Source organism: Ptychodera flava, chromosome 14, assembly GCF_041260155.1.
Source record: "Ptychodera flava strain L36383 chromosome 14, AS_Pfla_20210202, whole genome shotgun sequence".
NCBI lineage: Eukaryota > Metazoa > Hemichordata > Enteropneusta > Ptychoderidae > Ptychodera > Ptychodera flava.
This window is the reverse complement of record NC_091941.1, coordinates 20,748,193-20,763,018: the sequence shown is the minus strand read 5'-3', so window position 1 is coordinate 20,763,018 and position 14,826 is coordinate 20,748,193. Positions and strand designations below refer to the sequence as shown.

Genomic DNA, 14,826 nt, shown 5'->3' with positions numbered 1-14,826 from the left:
AGAAGGGGTATGCTGGGGGGGGGGGGGGGGGGTGTTAGAATATGTGTGATTCCATAGCGACATAATTACAGTTGTAGGTGTGCTGATACAGAATAAGGCTTGGTTGGATTTTCACACTTCCTTTCGTTTAGGGGAGGAAGGGTTGAGGCCAAACGCACTTAGTTGCATTTACCATACGCATGTTTTAATCATCCACGGCCCCCTTAATGGATGAAAACAAGAAGTGGTGTTGCTGTGGATCCCTTAGAAATTTCATGCCAAACCAATGAGGGCGCTATGTTAAAGTTTTTCAGAAACAAAGATAGAGTAATTTGATCATTCTCAAAAATCAGAACCTGGAATAAGAACACACAAATGATATACAAAATTTTGGAGATAAAGACAAACACATTTGCTCAACAAAAATGTACACACATGTAGTCGTACAAACACAGATGTTCAGGTCCTGACCATAACATGAATGCATTAAGCTTTAATGTGCCCAATTAAGATGAGAAGTGCTAAAAAGCCATCATTTCTCTCAGTGAACAAAGAATATTGATTCTTACCCTCTGATAAATGAGTTTTTGTTACACTTAGATATTGGTATCATATCCTATGTAATCTTAATACAAATCTCTTAAATTGAACAAGATGAACAGAAATATAGCCATTGGATTATCTTTGCCATCATACCTTTGCCACCACTGAAAGTGCATGATTTCTAGCTCAGATCAGCCTAAGTGCACCTTCAGAAGTACATGCACCTGAAGCATAGAACCAATCTTTCAATTTTTAGGCATTTTGTAGCCTTTTGGCATTTTGGGTTGCATTTTGGGGGCAGTGCCAGAGTGTGCTTCTAACAAAATTTTGGAAATCTTTTTCATCAGACCCTGTACCATTACTTGCAATACATAAAATTTTGTGTCAGAGAGACCCTTCTTTGAGTCAGTGGTGTGCATGCCAGATGGACGGCCCAGAGGACTGTGCAGAGCCTGCAATTGAAGCAATGGAAGCTAGGCTATACATAAACGTCTATTTTACAATATCCCAGTATATTGATGGCAAAATTACAGTGATCTGATTGGTCCATACGTGAAAGCAGCAGAGTTTTAATATTTGAAACATAACACGGTTGGATCTTGCATGAGCTCTCACTTTGAAAAAGTCTCTTTTTAAATGTTTCAAGCCAGAATTTTAGAAATAGTCCTTTTTAACATTTCATGCCAGAATTTCCATAAACTGTTAGAGTACTTTCGCAATAAACCATCTAAGCAACGAGTCGTACCAGTTCACTCAATATATGCACTTGCTATCATTTTCATATATATGTTGTTTCATCAAATTGAATGCTCCATGATGCGCCACATCAAAAAGCTGAGTCGATAGCGGAAAAGTGTTATTGCATCTCCAAACTAATCTATCTATGACTTCATTTGTGTGCCCAAAGCTTAAAAGAAGCACCACGAGGAACTTATAATGGCTGCACGATACATTCAACTGCAAATATATTTTTGCTGCCTTACAGTACATTGTATCAGGGAAGTCTCTGTAAGACTAATCAGAAAGCTGATTGGTGTTCAGTTTATTGGCAATGTACAACGGAATGATAAATCAAAACAAATATGGGAAACTTCCAATCCTAGAGTTGGAAATCCCCGCCATGATTATAAGTATACTGTCACCTGTTCCAATTTTGCCACAGTTACCATGGAAAGAGAAAATCTAACCAATCACAAATTTTTAAGCGGGTGGCTGCTTTTTTAAAACAGCGCCCTCACATGGGCATTTTCGATACCAAGGAACGCCCCTTTGACCCCTACGGGCATATTTAGATTACAGGTGACTTTATACCTTTAAAGAAACACCGACAGCCACACTCTTTTTTTCTTATGTACATACGGTTTATTATTTCAAGTAGACATCTCAACAAAAATATGTTTGCAAAAAGAAAAGAAAGAAAAGAAGAAAGAAAAACATAAATGTCTTAACACAGCTAGTACATCGAAAAAAAAAATCTTGTTCTATCTAATTCTATTCAGTATCCAAGCTTGTACTTCGATGATAAATGCAAAATGGCGGTAAAATCTTACTGGGTAAATTATGTTCTTCTGGCAGCAATGGAGATCAGCATTTTTTTAATGACTCATTTTGTGATAAAAAGGTATAATGCAAATATAGATACATCTATGTATAATACTATTATGGAATGAAGAAAGAGTTGCAAACGGATCCCACTTAACCCAGCCATGTCATGCAATCAGTGGCACTGTTCCTTTCGCAATTTTGAAATGTTTTGCAGATTTCTTTTTTTTTTTTTTCAAAATAAATGAAAAATTCTGTCCTGATACTTCGATGACCTGTCATCATGAAAACTGAAAGCAAACATGGCGCTTTGTCTGACTTTGGCAGCTGGAAAACGCGGCCTTCACTGCTGATAAAGATTTTTTTTTTCTGTGATGCCAAGAGATAAAGAAAATACTGTACAGTTTGAGGTGTGAAAAAATACCATTTTCATCAACCTTACAAGACTTTATTTCTGGTATATTTTGTCATGTACGGTGCTGAATATTTTGACATGTGGTGCATGAACACTGCAAATGTCAGCTCAAAAATAAGTCATAGTTACCTTTCTGCAGTACAGCCTTTGGGGGTGCAAGGCTGTTACAGAATGTGAAATTGAAAAGATAGAATAATACCAACCAACCCAGATATATGCAAGGTCACATAGGGTCATGAAAATGGTGCAGCGTAAATCAGACACAACGTACCACAGTGTCAAACACACCTGGTATGGATGTTGTGCCATCTTGATGATGTGATTTCACACTTCACCCATATGCTAACACATGACATACTGAGTCACAATTGAACTGTCCCAAGACATGGGTAACTTGCATTAAAGTTTCCTAGTTATTGTCAAATCTCTTGATCACCCTTCCCATGACACTGCTCCTATGTCCTTGGATATAGATGTGATTAACTTTTAAAGAATGAAGATATGTAACTGCTAATACATCGTATCTGGGTTATCAAAAATGTGCCTTTCCAACACACAAAGGCACATACAATACCTACACTAGCCCAAGTACAAACAAAATTTATCATCAATGCAAATGGTAAATTCTTAGTAGGAGACATTCAAACAAAAAAAATGTGACAACTTCAGGGGGAGGTGCATACTATGATATAAACTATCAAATCACTTCTCTCTGGCATGGACATACATGTTGGCTTCAACAAAGCATTGAACTGTGGGTAAATTTCCGACATGCTCACAAAAATAGAGAATTGAAAACTCCTGTGTTATTTTAGATGTCAAATGAACTTGATGATGACTGAATTAAGAGATACCAGCTATGCTTGCCAACTATCATGATATACTGGACATTGATTCAGACAGTTTTCAATGAGAAGTTTTGCTCTGCAAGTCTTCCTTTGAATTTGTGAACATTTCAGCAGATCACGGAAATTAAGCCATAAAACAATAACAGATTTGTTCTTATGGAAACTGTCCCTAACCAGGTGCCATCTACCTTCCCCTTCGGCTCAGAGTGCTGACATTAGCTACAGTGCACGGTATTCTTGTTCTATTGCCATATTGCCGTACATACAGAAATACAACCCCAATATCGCAATTCCTATCCATTCCACATTGACTGGTCCGTAGAATCCCACTGCAATTGATAAAATACACTTCTAACACATAATAGGCACTTTGGCAGACTATTTTCATATTTGATGTGTCAGGAGAGACAATTGCACACCCTGCTCACTTTCCTTTGACGTATAACTCAAAGACAAGGTTATGAAAGTTGACGACAAAATTTACAAAAAAACCATTCATTATTTCACTGTCACAAATATAACAAAAATTGGGCAATGTTTGATCTGACACGATCTGCTACCTTAATTTACACTGTAACTGTTAACAGCTGCGTCATGATTTGTTTTCACAAAGAAGCAAAAAAAAAATTCCAAAGTCTTATCTTTGAAATTGCCAATCTATCTATCTTGAAAACAGCAACAGAAAATATTCTGAATGTAATTCAAAGATTTTTTTCTTAAAAGCATGGACTTCAATTGTAGTACCTTCGGTTCTACAATTCGGAAACGATAATGGGTTATTTGCCTGGGTTGACTTTTATTGACCAAGCGCATTCACTAAAAACCTTATAAGTTAATTATATTTATGGTTAAAAACGCATACTGAGACTTTCTTTCGCAGTCCCCTCCATGCATCCACAAATAACATCTATTTAACTTTTTTCTATGATTAAACCTGAGAGTTACATTGATATCTTCGAATATTAGCTGAAAATGTCTTTTTTAAATAAATACGCTACTTTGTGGAATTATCTATTCTTAGTCCTAGTGATCTGATAGAGTTTCAAAAAGAAGTGAGAAAAAGAATGACATCATATTTGGAATGACTCTGTGATAGAATAATTCGGTGTTTCGTATCAATTCTCAGAAAAAAATATACATTTGCTCGGAAGTGTTCACGGCTAAATGAAATACACAGAACCTTGAAGGAACCAGTATATGTTTCTACACTAGTTGGGTATGGGTAAATTATTATGAACTTCCAATATTTTGGACATGACAAGGATATCTTATTCTCAAAAGTGACTATAAACGTGAAGGTTTCTGATTCAAATAATTTAAGTAGAAAATTTTGCCTCGGTATAATTTTACTGTTCGTTGTTCTTGCCTTGTCCAAAACTTTGCAACAAGACCACGGCAATTATATCAGTGAGGAGATAATATTTCAATGTTAAATCCTGTATAAAGAGATGGATAGGAAAAAAAATCAGGTTTGTGGTTCTCTTTTCATAAGGACCTTCACATCTAATGTCTTTTTCCTGTGACACTTTCCCCTAGTGTGACATAGGTAGCTTCAGTCTCAATTGACCTTTGACCTTCTTTGCTAATTGTCTCCACAAAGTAAGGCTTTCCAGAGATTTTTTATTATGTAATATTGTGCAGCCGGTCATTGGTTGTAGTGTTCTTCTCCTGTTTACGGGTGAATAGACAAATTTACATTCTTCAACCCTCCTGAAAGGCTCCTAAAATTATTAAGGTTCAAATTTGACCTCACTTTCATATCGATGTAGGGCTTGCTGGCCATCGTTTTCATCCCTAAGTCTTCCCACCCGTGGCTCCACATCAACATCCACTTCCTCCTCCTCGACCTCTTCTCCTCCCTCGTTGTCATCGTCTTCCTCATCTTTGTCGAATTCAGGCTGCACCTCGGCGGCGGCTTGCTCCATCTGCATCGCAGCCTGACCCATGGCCGAGACGAGAACGACAGGTACGCCGTCCATCGTAGTGATACCCTTGGCCGTCAGCACTTTGCCGTGCTTTGATCGCAAGTGCCGCTTGTACGTATTTCTGGTCTTGAATCGCCTCGGGCAGTCGCAGCAGGCAAACGGGGCCTCGCCGGTGTGGCGCCTGAGGTGCTCCTTGAAGTGGCTGGGATGTCGGAACTTGCGGCCGCAGTAGTCGCAGGTGAAGCGACTCTGGCTGTTGTGTATCATCATGTGATAGTTGAGACTGTGCAGACGTGTGAATGAGGCCTTGCAAACCTGACACTGGAATGGCTTTATGCCTGCAACAACACAGGAAAATCATTCATTTCAATGTTTGTGAAAGACAACACATGACAAAATAAACAGTCAATCAGAATTAGCATTAGGCGAGGAATATCAGGAGACATATTTAGTAGGGTATTTTTTTTTCTTTGATATCTGTGGCTAAATTTACAGGTAATATCAGGAGAGCGTGACTACTTGCGTGATTCATGTATAAATATCAACTCAACTTTAACCCTTTCAGCACCATGGTTTGGCCGAAAGCCATTGTTATCAATGGTGATTGTGGACCTGTTTACAGGGAATCGGGGGTGAACAGGTCAAGGGACTCTCGATCTCATCATGTCAGACTCTTGACTATCAAAGCAAAACCGGTAATGGTGAAATACAATCCAATATGTGAGGATTTTTAGGAGGACGGGAGGGTGCCATGTGAAGCAGTCTGCAGAAATAACTGCTATCATCAAATATCAAAACACAAAATTAAAGTTTATTGAATTGAAATTATGTGGAGTCCTTCAATGTGATATGTCACGAGGATTTCATGTAAAACCAAACGTGTGTATCGAGTCAGCTGCACCACCAGAGACTAGATTTGCCTGTGGTCATAATAAACATTGTTTTGAAAACTTGTTTGTTTTTGTAAAAGACCACAAAAGAGCAAATAAAACTCAGTCTTCCATTTTACTAAACAAGTGTAATAATACAAGAGCGATATCAAAAACCGCTCCTCACTATTCATACAGAGATTGTAGCAGCGTGGAAAATTAAAACATAGCTAGGGAGTCTCAGCAGTAACCACACTAATCTCTGCCACAGACGACGGATTTCACCAACTTTTGGGGTATTGCGCGTTTTCCATGATATACATTTTCTGTCTTTTTTATATATAATACTTCGAACAAAAAAAGTAGATAAATGAATAATACACTAGTTTCACAACACTTGCAAAACATAGACCTTGCTCTAGCTTACATAGATGTGAATCGATGATTCAAAATGTATGCCCCAATGACTGTCAGCTTTGCAGATGCGAATTTTAAAGTTTCAGCAGATTATTTATTAGTTTTACTAGTGTATAATGTATTATTTTTACCAGTGTGTGGAAATTGCAATCTATAGCTAGATAGCTCCTATCAAAATCTGCTATTTCCGCAACGTTCATTGAGCCAGTCGGGCGCATGCAGGAAAGAAGTCCCAGTTTTGAATATTCAAATTTGCCTGCAGCAGAGATTGGTGGGGTGCACAGTCACCAACTCGGAAACCCTCTAGCTTGGTTCAAATTATCCACGCAGCAGTGCTACCCCGCCACGCTTCACTCTGTGTGTGGAGATTGTATCTTATCCACACAATAATTTATATGACAACACATGTATAGACCAACCTGCATGGCTTCTGTAGTGTGCTGTGAGTGTAGCGCCAGCCGTGTACAGCTTCCCGCATATCTCGCATTCAAACTGGCCTTTGCTGTTTCCGTAATCCAGTCGAGCTCTCCTCTTCCGCATGCTCTTCAAGATTTCCAAGGCTTTCAACTGGAAAAAACAATGGTAAGGTTTGTAATCAGCATTATCCTTCTTGTTAGCTATGGATAACCACAGTAAATCTAAAAGCATCATGATCAAACCATCTCATGAGGAAGCCATCACTTTTTACGTAAGAAAACACGAAATCTTGCCTGGAAATATTCTAATGACAGTACATATCAGTTTCCCGGTAACCTCTGTGGGCAGCTGTAATGTACACTCTGTGCATTTCATACAAATGAAATCAGTTTGTATTAGCAATATACTTCAAATTTCCTCATCCCTGGGACAATGTTCTAGAAGCACATGTACACTACATGCAAAACAGTTTACTAAAATATGAACTGTTCTGGTTTACATAATTTCACAGTAACCTAATGGTTGCAGAAAACAAAGCAGTAGTGCGTAAGAAGAAAAAGAACTGACCAGGGCAGCAGCTGGAAAATTAATATCAACTGCCTGAGATTCAGAAATCTTCTGTACTAACCCTACATCTAGATTTACGGAGAGACGGTGATTGTACACATCTTGAGCTATTTTCCATAATCGGTCGACTGTAAGTTCCTGTTACCTGTTGGTTTCTAGGATCTAAGAAAAATTCTACTCTACCTAGGCTGAACCCACTGGATGTAACTGACTTGGCGATACTTTGCTCACTGAAAAAGCCCTGTGCCTCACTGCATGCTCTTCCTATGAAATAGACATGTTATCAAGCCTACATCAAAACGAATCTTCATTCTCACAGGTTGTATAAACAATGTGTTGTTGAAGGTATGTCAAAAGAATCCTTATTGTTACAGATTGCGATAAACAATGCAAAATCCTGAATATATACACTGCCACAAATTCCTGGAAAAAACGCCTAATTAAAAAAATAGCATCTATGACACTTTGCTCACATTTGGTTGCATGTGACAGACCAGAATGAGTGTATGAACAATATTTAATGGCTTCTATTGGCCTTAGCTTGTAATATTCCATAATGTCAAGTCCATCTGAACACATTTTGATGCACTGTCCTTCAAATACCAAGGCAAAGTAGTTGGCGACTGTTGTAATGGACACACACGTGCATTTACAACACCATGCAGCCTGGTACATTAAAGGGACAAAGTTGGACATTTTCATGAATTTTGTTTGATACGAGATACTACTTTACATTGTTTGACATGTTTAAAGATACTGAATAAATGGGTGATTATGCATATTTTCGACCCCGATTTAAGACACGATACATGAAACCATTGCGAAAAAGAATTAATGGTTATGACCATTAATTCATTTTTGTGATGGTTTCACTTAATTTGTCTAAAACCGGGGTCAAATATAGGCATGGTCACCCATTCATTCAGTATCTTTAAACATGTCAAACAATGTAAAGTAGTATCTCGTATCAAACAAAATTCATGAAAATGTCCAACTTTGTCCCTTTAATGTACCAGGCTGCATGGTGTTGTAAATGCACGTGTGTGTCCATTACAACAGTCGCCAACTACTTTGCCTTGGTATTTGAAGGACAGTGCATCAAAATGTGATACAATCTACCATACCAAAGTAAAGGTGTCCTATTGTAATTGCATGGTGTTAATGTAGACAAAATTGGTCCCTCTGCTGTCTATGTTTGCAAGATCGAAGACTAAGGTAACTTAAAACTAGGAATTAAGAAGTGTGCTCTCTTACAAGATTCATGCAGGTTCATAACTTGTGAAGTAAACATATAGTATAGTGTTCAGCTATTTAGGATTTGTTTAGGGGTTGCCACTGCTAACAATGCTGCAACATCTACATGACAATGGTATGTGCCAAACTGTCACCCCATTAAACAAGCATTGCAGTCTCATAGACAAATTGGGAAACTTCAAAACACAAACCTAAATCCTCCATGGAGTCTGTGGCATCAAATGTAAACATCTGTTTTAAAACCCTTCAAATAAAATTTAAAAGCATTTGGTGTGATTTATACGGTTATTCCCATCAAGCATTCTTTTTTTCTTACTTACCCTGACTTGTTTGCTTTTAGCATCTTCATCAGACTTCTCGACCTCGGACTTGGCATTGCGGACAACTTCAGACATTTTGATTCTGGTTGGCTTGGCTCGAAAGCCAAGCTGCAGCTGTGGCTGCTGCGCATTGCCATCTTGGCTGTTATGACATTCGTTTGCCGCGCCGCCATGCTCGTAGTAGTTAGGTGGGCTATCCATCTCGATGTACTGGCTGGACGACTCCGGTCTGATGGGTCTGCCTTCGGCGTCTGTGTTCATGAGCTCCGGGATCTGGGGTTTCTTCTGTACGATGGTATAGTTGTGGTCGTCGTGGAATGCTGCAGCGAGTCGGTCGTCGTCCAGACCAACTTCCTCGGTGACAATCTGAGCAAACTCTGACAGGGTCAGCCTGCCCTCGGCGCTCGTCCCCGACCCCGCATCCAGTTTAGGTTTCAATGGGCTCTCCCTCCGACTGCGTCGCAGGATGTTGGGAACGTGCCTCTCCTTATGCGGCGAAGCTCTGACAGCATCTTTCCTGAAAGAAGACACCGAGTCAGCCAACAGAACACCTTTGGCGACTGGGTTGCTATTGTCCGAATTATCAGCCATCGTTGTCAGGTTAATGAACTGTCCCTTAGGCAGCAAGACGACCTCGTTAAGTCCTTCTGAAGATTTTATTACTGTGAAACTTGACCCTTGCACATCGGCTGATTTGGGTAATTCTATTGCTATTGGTCGTGGCAGCACTGGCACCATGTACCTGGTACCATCTTGGGCCTCGCAAATTTTCTCTTCAGGCTCATCGCTGCTCGATGCACCAGACCCAGACCTTTGGTGGGTGGCCTTCTTTCCTGATAGAACATCAGCATATATAAGAAATTGAGCTATACAAACTATGCAAAAAAGCACACTGACAAGTAAAGGCTTCTGTGCTGTGTGTGCTACATGAAGGGCTAATGGGAGGAGAGTGTGGCATTATAATGGAATGAAGAAAAATATCAGCCATGCTTGGTGGATATTACTGATGAGTAGGGAAGTGGGAAAAGCGATCATGATACAAGACCAGGTGTGGGTTGGCACATTACAGAAACTGTACCTTTCTTAGTACTTGCTCCTCCTCTGACTGAACTCCCTTCAACACTTGTAAATTCCACTTTATCTCCCTTGGCAGAGTCTGCATAAAGCCAAGGACACAGAAATACACCTGTTAATTGACTCAATGAGAACTCGACATCTCTCCTCATATTTCCTCCATTGTGCATACACATATATTACAAAGCACTTGTCAGGTGTGATGCTGAAAGCAACTAATTAATGTGAAACCTCTAAAAATTGTGTCATTAAATTACGTATTTTCAAGAGGTGCCCTTGACATGTAGACTGTACATTTCAGGAAATTCAACTTTGATACATTGGCACAAAAATGTTTTTGAACAGATGTATTCAAAGGGACACAGGCTGTAACTTTTTAATGTTTTTTTTTCACTGTTTTTGTTTTTGTATATCAACTGAAAGTTCTTGTTCTACTCCCTAAATCATGTTAAAACAGCTACTTTTCAGCTTGTCAATACAGCATGTACACATGTAAGGAGCATTGTTTATATTTACGTTTCAATTTTAGTCTGGAGCAACATTCAGTTGTCAACAATAACAATGCAGTGCATACATGCGGAGGCTGAGCTGACACGCTGAATACTGTGTATCTCAACATGCTTTGGGGATCAGAGCAAGAAACTGTAATTGACACAGAAATCAAAAATAGTGAAAAAATCATCAAAAATCACAGCTACCGTCCCTTTGAAACACACAACACGCTTTGAGGCATTTTCAACTTAGATGTATCGGGCATAACATGCCTCCCATTAGAATTTTAGCCATCACATATTCATCATTACAATTATGCCGCAGTGAGAAAATGCAATGGAAGTTAGAAACAGTAGCAGTAGCATCTAGTATCCCTTGTAATAGCTTAAAAAGCAACTTCTCACTGATGATGATGTTAGTAAATGCTTACCTGTAGCACTCAGTGTAAGTAGTTCTCCAATGTGGGCCAGTAAATGTCTTTTCATTTCATTTTTAGCGACCGCGTCCGTTCCTTTGAACTTTTGACAACAGTTGTCTGGCAGCAATTTGCAGGTGTAGATGTGGTCGGCCCGAGCATCTCCCGACTTCTTCTTTGCCTTGTCCACCTTATGCTCGGCAAACTTCTTGAGAAGGGACACGTCTGATAGTTTCCTGATCTGGTCAAGGTTCAGCACTCTGTTTCTAGGCGTGTCAGCTGGTTTGCCTTGATCTTCTTTCATCTTAAGAATAAAAAAAAATAATTAAAAGTGATGGAAATAGTTTTCAGTGATGTGAAGCAAAAGTTCATGCCTTGGAAAAAGCAACCAATGTTCATCATAGGTGATGTACCCGCTGCGGAGTACAAATGAGTGTCTATTGTCTTTGTTCAACGGTGTAATGTCTGTCTAAGCAACCTGTAAACCAAAACAGGTGCTGTAGATCCACTATGGAAAATATGGTGACACACTCACAGACTGTTGTGTTGTGAAATTTCAGAATTCGGTGAATCAACCAGTGTGTGATCTCTTTAAGGTGGAACGTGCCTCGGGAACAAATACTCGGACTATCAAATTTCTACAATTCTTTTCTGATCTACCACTTGTGGGGGCTCATTTTAAAGCTCTTGGGAAAGAAAAATTTTCATCATCTTAGTTTTTTCGAAAATCAAATGTTTAATGTTTCCCCATGGAGGGAAGGCTGCCATTTTCAATTGCAAATATCACAAAATGTTGGGCAATTTGTTTCACCAGCTCCAAACTTTGCACAGTGGTCCCCGATTTTTATTGTTGATTTGGTAAGAGAATGGTTGAAGGTTTCATTTAGGAAAGTTTAAGCAAAAGTTTAAGCCTTTCACTTTTGAGGTGCATACTACCTTAATGTGAAGTCAATAGCACTCACATTCCATTGTCTTGTGAAATTTACCAGCAGAAAAGCTGGTAGATTTTCAATTTATCTTTACAAAGTAAAAGCTACAAGCTACTGATAGAGGCTCAAAATAGAAGCAAAAAATCTATGGTATCTAAAATTCAATAAAATCTTGTAAGAAACTTTTATGGAGGCTTGGAAAGCTTACTTTTGCCTTGGCAGCTTTCTCCTTGGCAACTTTTTTGGATCGTAACTTTTTCTTGAGTTTCATTTTCAGGCTTCTTTTGGTCTTCAATGTAGACATTTTGACCAGCTGTGTCTGGGACCGGGTTGATACAAGCCGAGATGACCGTGTGCGCTTACTGGTGGGTTCTTGACCATCCGCTTCATCTGTTTAAGTACAGAAACTCCTTAATATTCCAATCTTTGTGTTTCAAGGCAGTACTTGTTAATATGTATGTATGTATGTGTGTGTGTGTGTGTATTATTCGTTGACATCAAAACCCCCCTCCCCGTCCCCCTAAATGAAAGTTCAAAAGTGCGAAATGTTGATGTCTGCCTGAGAGTACAATGTAGCATTTTGCTATAGCTACTGAAGAATATGTATCCACTGAGCACATTACATCGCCAAGTAATCGATCAAATTTGAGTACTAAACTATAGCATGACAGGAACGAGTCGGAAACAGTTACAGCAAATTTTGTTGGTAGAAGTGTGCAGTTTTTGTTTACTTTTACACAAAATTTAAAGAGTACTTTTAATCACAAAATAAAAGTGCGAAAGTGAAGTTCACTGAGTGAATGAAGGTCAAACCCCCTCAACCAAAAACAAATAAATTTCGCTTTCTGAACTTATGCTACACACTGAGACGGTCCCTAAACACACTCTACCATAACATAAAATCAGTCTTGATTCTATGAGAAACGCTTTTGATATAACTTTTGTTTAGCCATGCATTATAGAGCATACACTTTTGAAAATTCTGCCTGGCTGTGAGAGTTGGCTGGAAATCTTGTGAGTGAAGTTAAACAGAGAAAAAACTTGATTTCAACAAGATTACGAGGCTCTGCCTTGATGACCTGCACAGTCAGTGTTTTGGCACAAGGACAGAGAGGGGTATGCTGTGTACAAACTGTTCCTGACTTGTGTTGGAGTGGTTTTAAGCCATTTTGAAACTTGCAAGACCCATTTGCATTCATGACTCCAATGGTCTACAGCTACATACCACATATCTGTACATTCTGGGACACCGGCATGTAAATCCTATATTTGTCTCACTGTGGATACATTCCCCTAGCAACTGCTGATTGGCAATGGTAATCCTTCAGTATTGCCTTTAACTTGGAAAAGCTGTATTGATGTCCTTGCAACATCATTTTTTTCACCATTTTTTTTTTCGCTAACTGTTTGAAGCACAGTTTGTGGCAAATTGATTAATGTCCATTATCATGAATTACCATTGACATTCATAAATATTTAAGATTTCTTCTCTACAAGCACTTGAATGCTGTTGCAAGGAAGGTAATAGACCACAAAAACTTTTTCCAAGTTAAAAGAAAATGTTACAAATCAAACAAACGGATATTTAAATGTTGCTTTTGACGGTGTTCATTCCACAGGTAGTTAAAATGCAAAACTGCGACCAACAATCTCTTGAAAAGATGCCTCAGATCTTGAAGGAAATTAATTATTCTGCAAATGACACAACCTGTTGCACATGATATTTATGCAAGAAATTTTTTCAATGATGAAAATGGTTAATCAGGTTATTTACAGTAATAAAGATGATGTATTTTGCATACTTCCTCATTCCCACAATGCAATAAATGCAACATTTTAAAGTACAACTCTCAGTACATGAGTAAAATACATTGAAACATACTATTATATTGCATATGCTAGACTTAATTGACAGGACAAGTGCCGGCTTAAGAAACTGCACAACAAGTATGTTGTACAAAGTATACTAAAAGTACTGTAGTAGTACAATGTTGCCATAGCTTGACCCTACCCTGGAACGACAGGGGGTCTGCTTGTTTGCCATGGATTGGTACACGTTCTGACTTCGTGCGGCAGGAGAAAGTGAGGTATTTGGGAAGCTGTACCTGCCATTCTTATAATCTCGAATACTGAGCTAAAGAATCGAGTTGACCCGTTTCAAAATTCAACGTGTGTGACGCGTCGACGCTTTTCATTGGGAATACATTTGCCGCGTAATCATAAGACAATAAACAAACTGACAGCGCAGTGCGACCCATTTTTGCGACTTTGTTGCCAAATGTTGGCTACATCACGCCAGTCAAACACACGATCTAAAATCTTCAGCGGTATAGGGACCATTTTTTCGGATTGCGGCTCTCTGTTCTGGATTGTCTGTGTTGGTTCCAACACCTGTCAATTTCAATACAAACATGGGCCACCATTCGTTATGGGCGCTGTCATGACCGAGCAGTCGAATTTCCCCATATTGATGCGATCAAAACACTAGAAAGAAAGGTGTATTTCCAAATAAACAGCGAACATGTTGTCGAAAATACTATATAGAAGTACTGTACCTTGTTCTGAAATGTTAACGGCGGATTTCCGAGGAGCATTTTGTTTCCTACGGCGAGAGGTCATCGTCAAAATTTCACTGGTTGCGTTGTTCGTGTTCGTCTGCTGTTACAGACAACAACTTTACCTTATTCTACGACCTCACGGCTCTCAACAAAAAATAAGTGGTTTCTTGCAAAATATAGTCTAAGATCGCAAAACAGACTTAATAAACTTACATATTACAATTTTTTAACAAGTATCATGGGTGAAAATCTTGCAGTGAAT

General features: G+C 39.0%; 1 protein-coding gene across 2 annotated transcripts; it reads right to left on the bottom strand.

Annotated features, from left to right (window-relative positions):
• Positions 1–2,236: 2,236 nt before the first annotated feature.
• On the bottom strand, positions 2,237–14,749 carry LOC139149707 (uncharacterized). Of its 2 annotated transcripts, XM_070721585.1 has the most exons (7): positions 14,562–14,749; positions 12,215–12,396; positions 11,093–11,381; positions 10,175–10,252; positions 9,097–9,929; positions 6,958–7,105; positions 2,237–5,590 (listed from the first exon to the last, which is right to left on the bottom strand). In XM_070721585.1, exons 1-7 carry the CDS (start codon positions 14,623–14,625, stop codon positions 5,058–5,060), a joined length of 2,127 nt encoding a protein of 708 aa, XP_070577686.1. In that variant the 5' UTR covers positions 14,626–14,749; the 3' UTR covers positions 2,237–5,057. The 2 variants fall into 2 exon arrangements, with proteins under 2 accessions (XP_070577686.1, XP_070577687.1); XM_070721586.1 differs by lacking the exon at positions 10,175–10,252 and having other exon boundaries at positions 14,562–14,748.
• Between the last annotated feature and the right edge of the window lie 77 nt (positions 14,750–14,826).

Bases quoted from the DNA above. Each gene is read 5' to 3' on its own strand.
- LOC139149707 (XM_070721585.1), bottom strand. From the start codon at position 14,625: ATGACCTCTCGCCGTAGGAAACAAAATGCTCCTCGGAAATCCGCCGTT. The intron at 11,382-12,214 runs GTAAGCTTTCCA...TTTATTCTTAAG, and splicing joins AGAAAGCTGCCAAGGCAAAA to ATGAAAGAAGATCAAGGCAA. The intron at 7,106-9,096 runs GTAAGTAAGAAA...TGTTTTTTCCAG, and splicing joins CTAAAAGCAAACAAGTCAGG to TTGAAAGCCTTGGAAATCTT.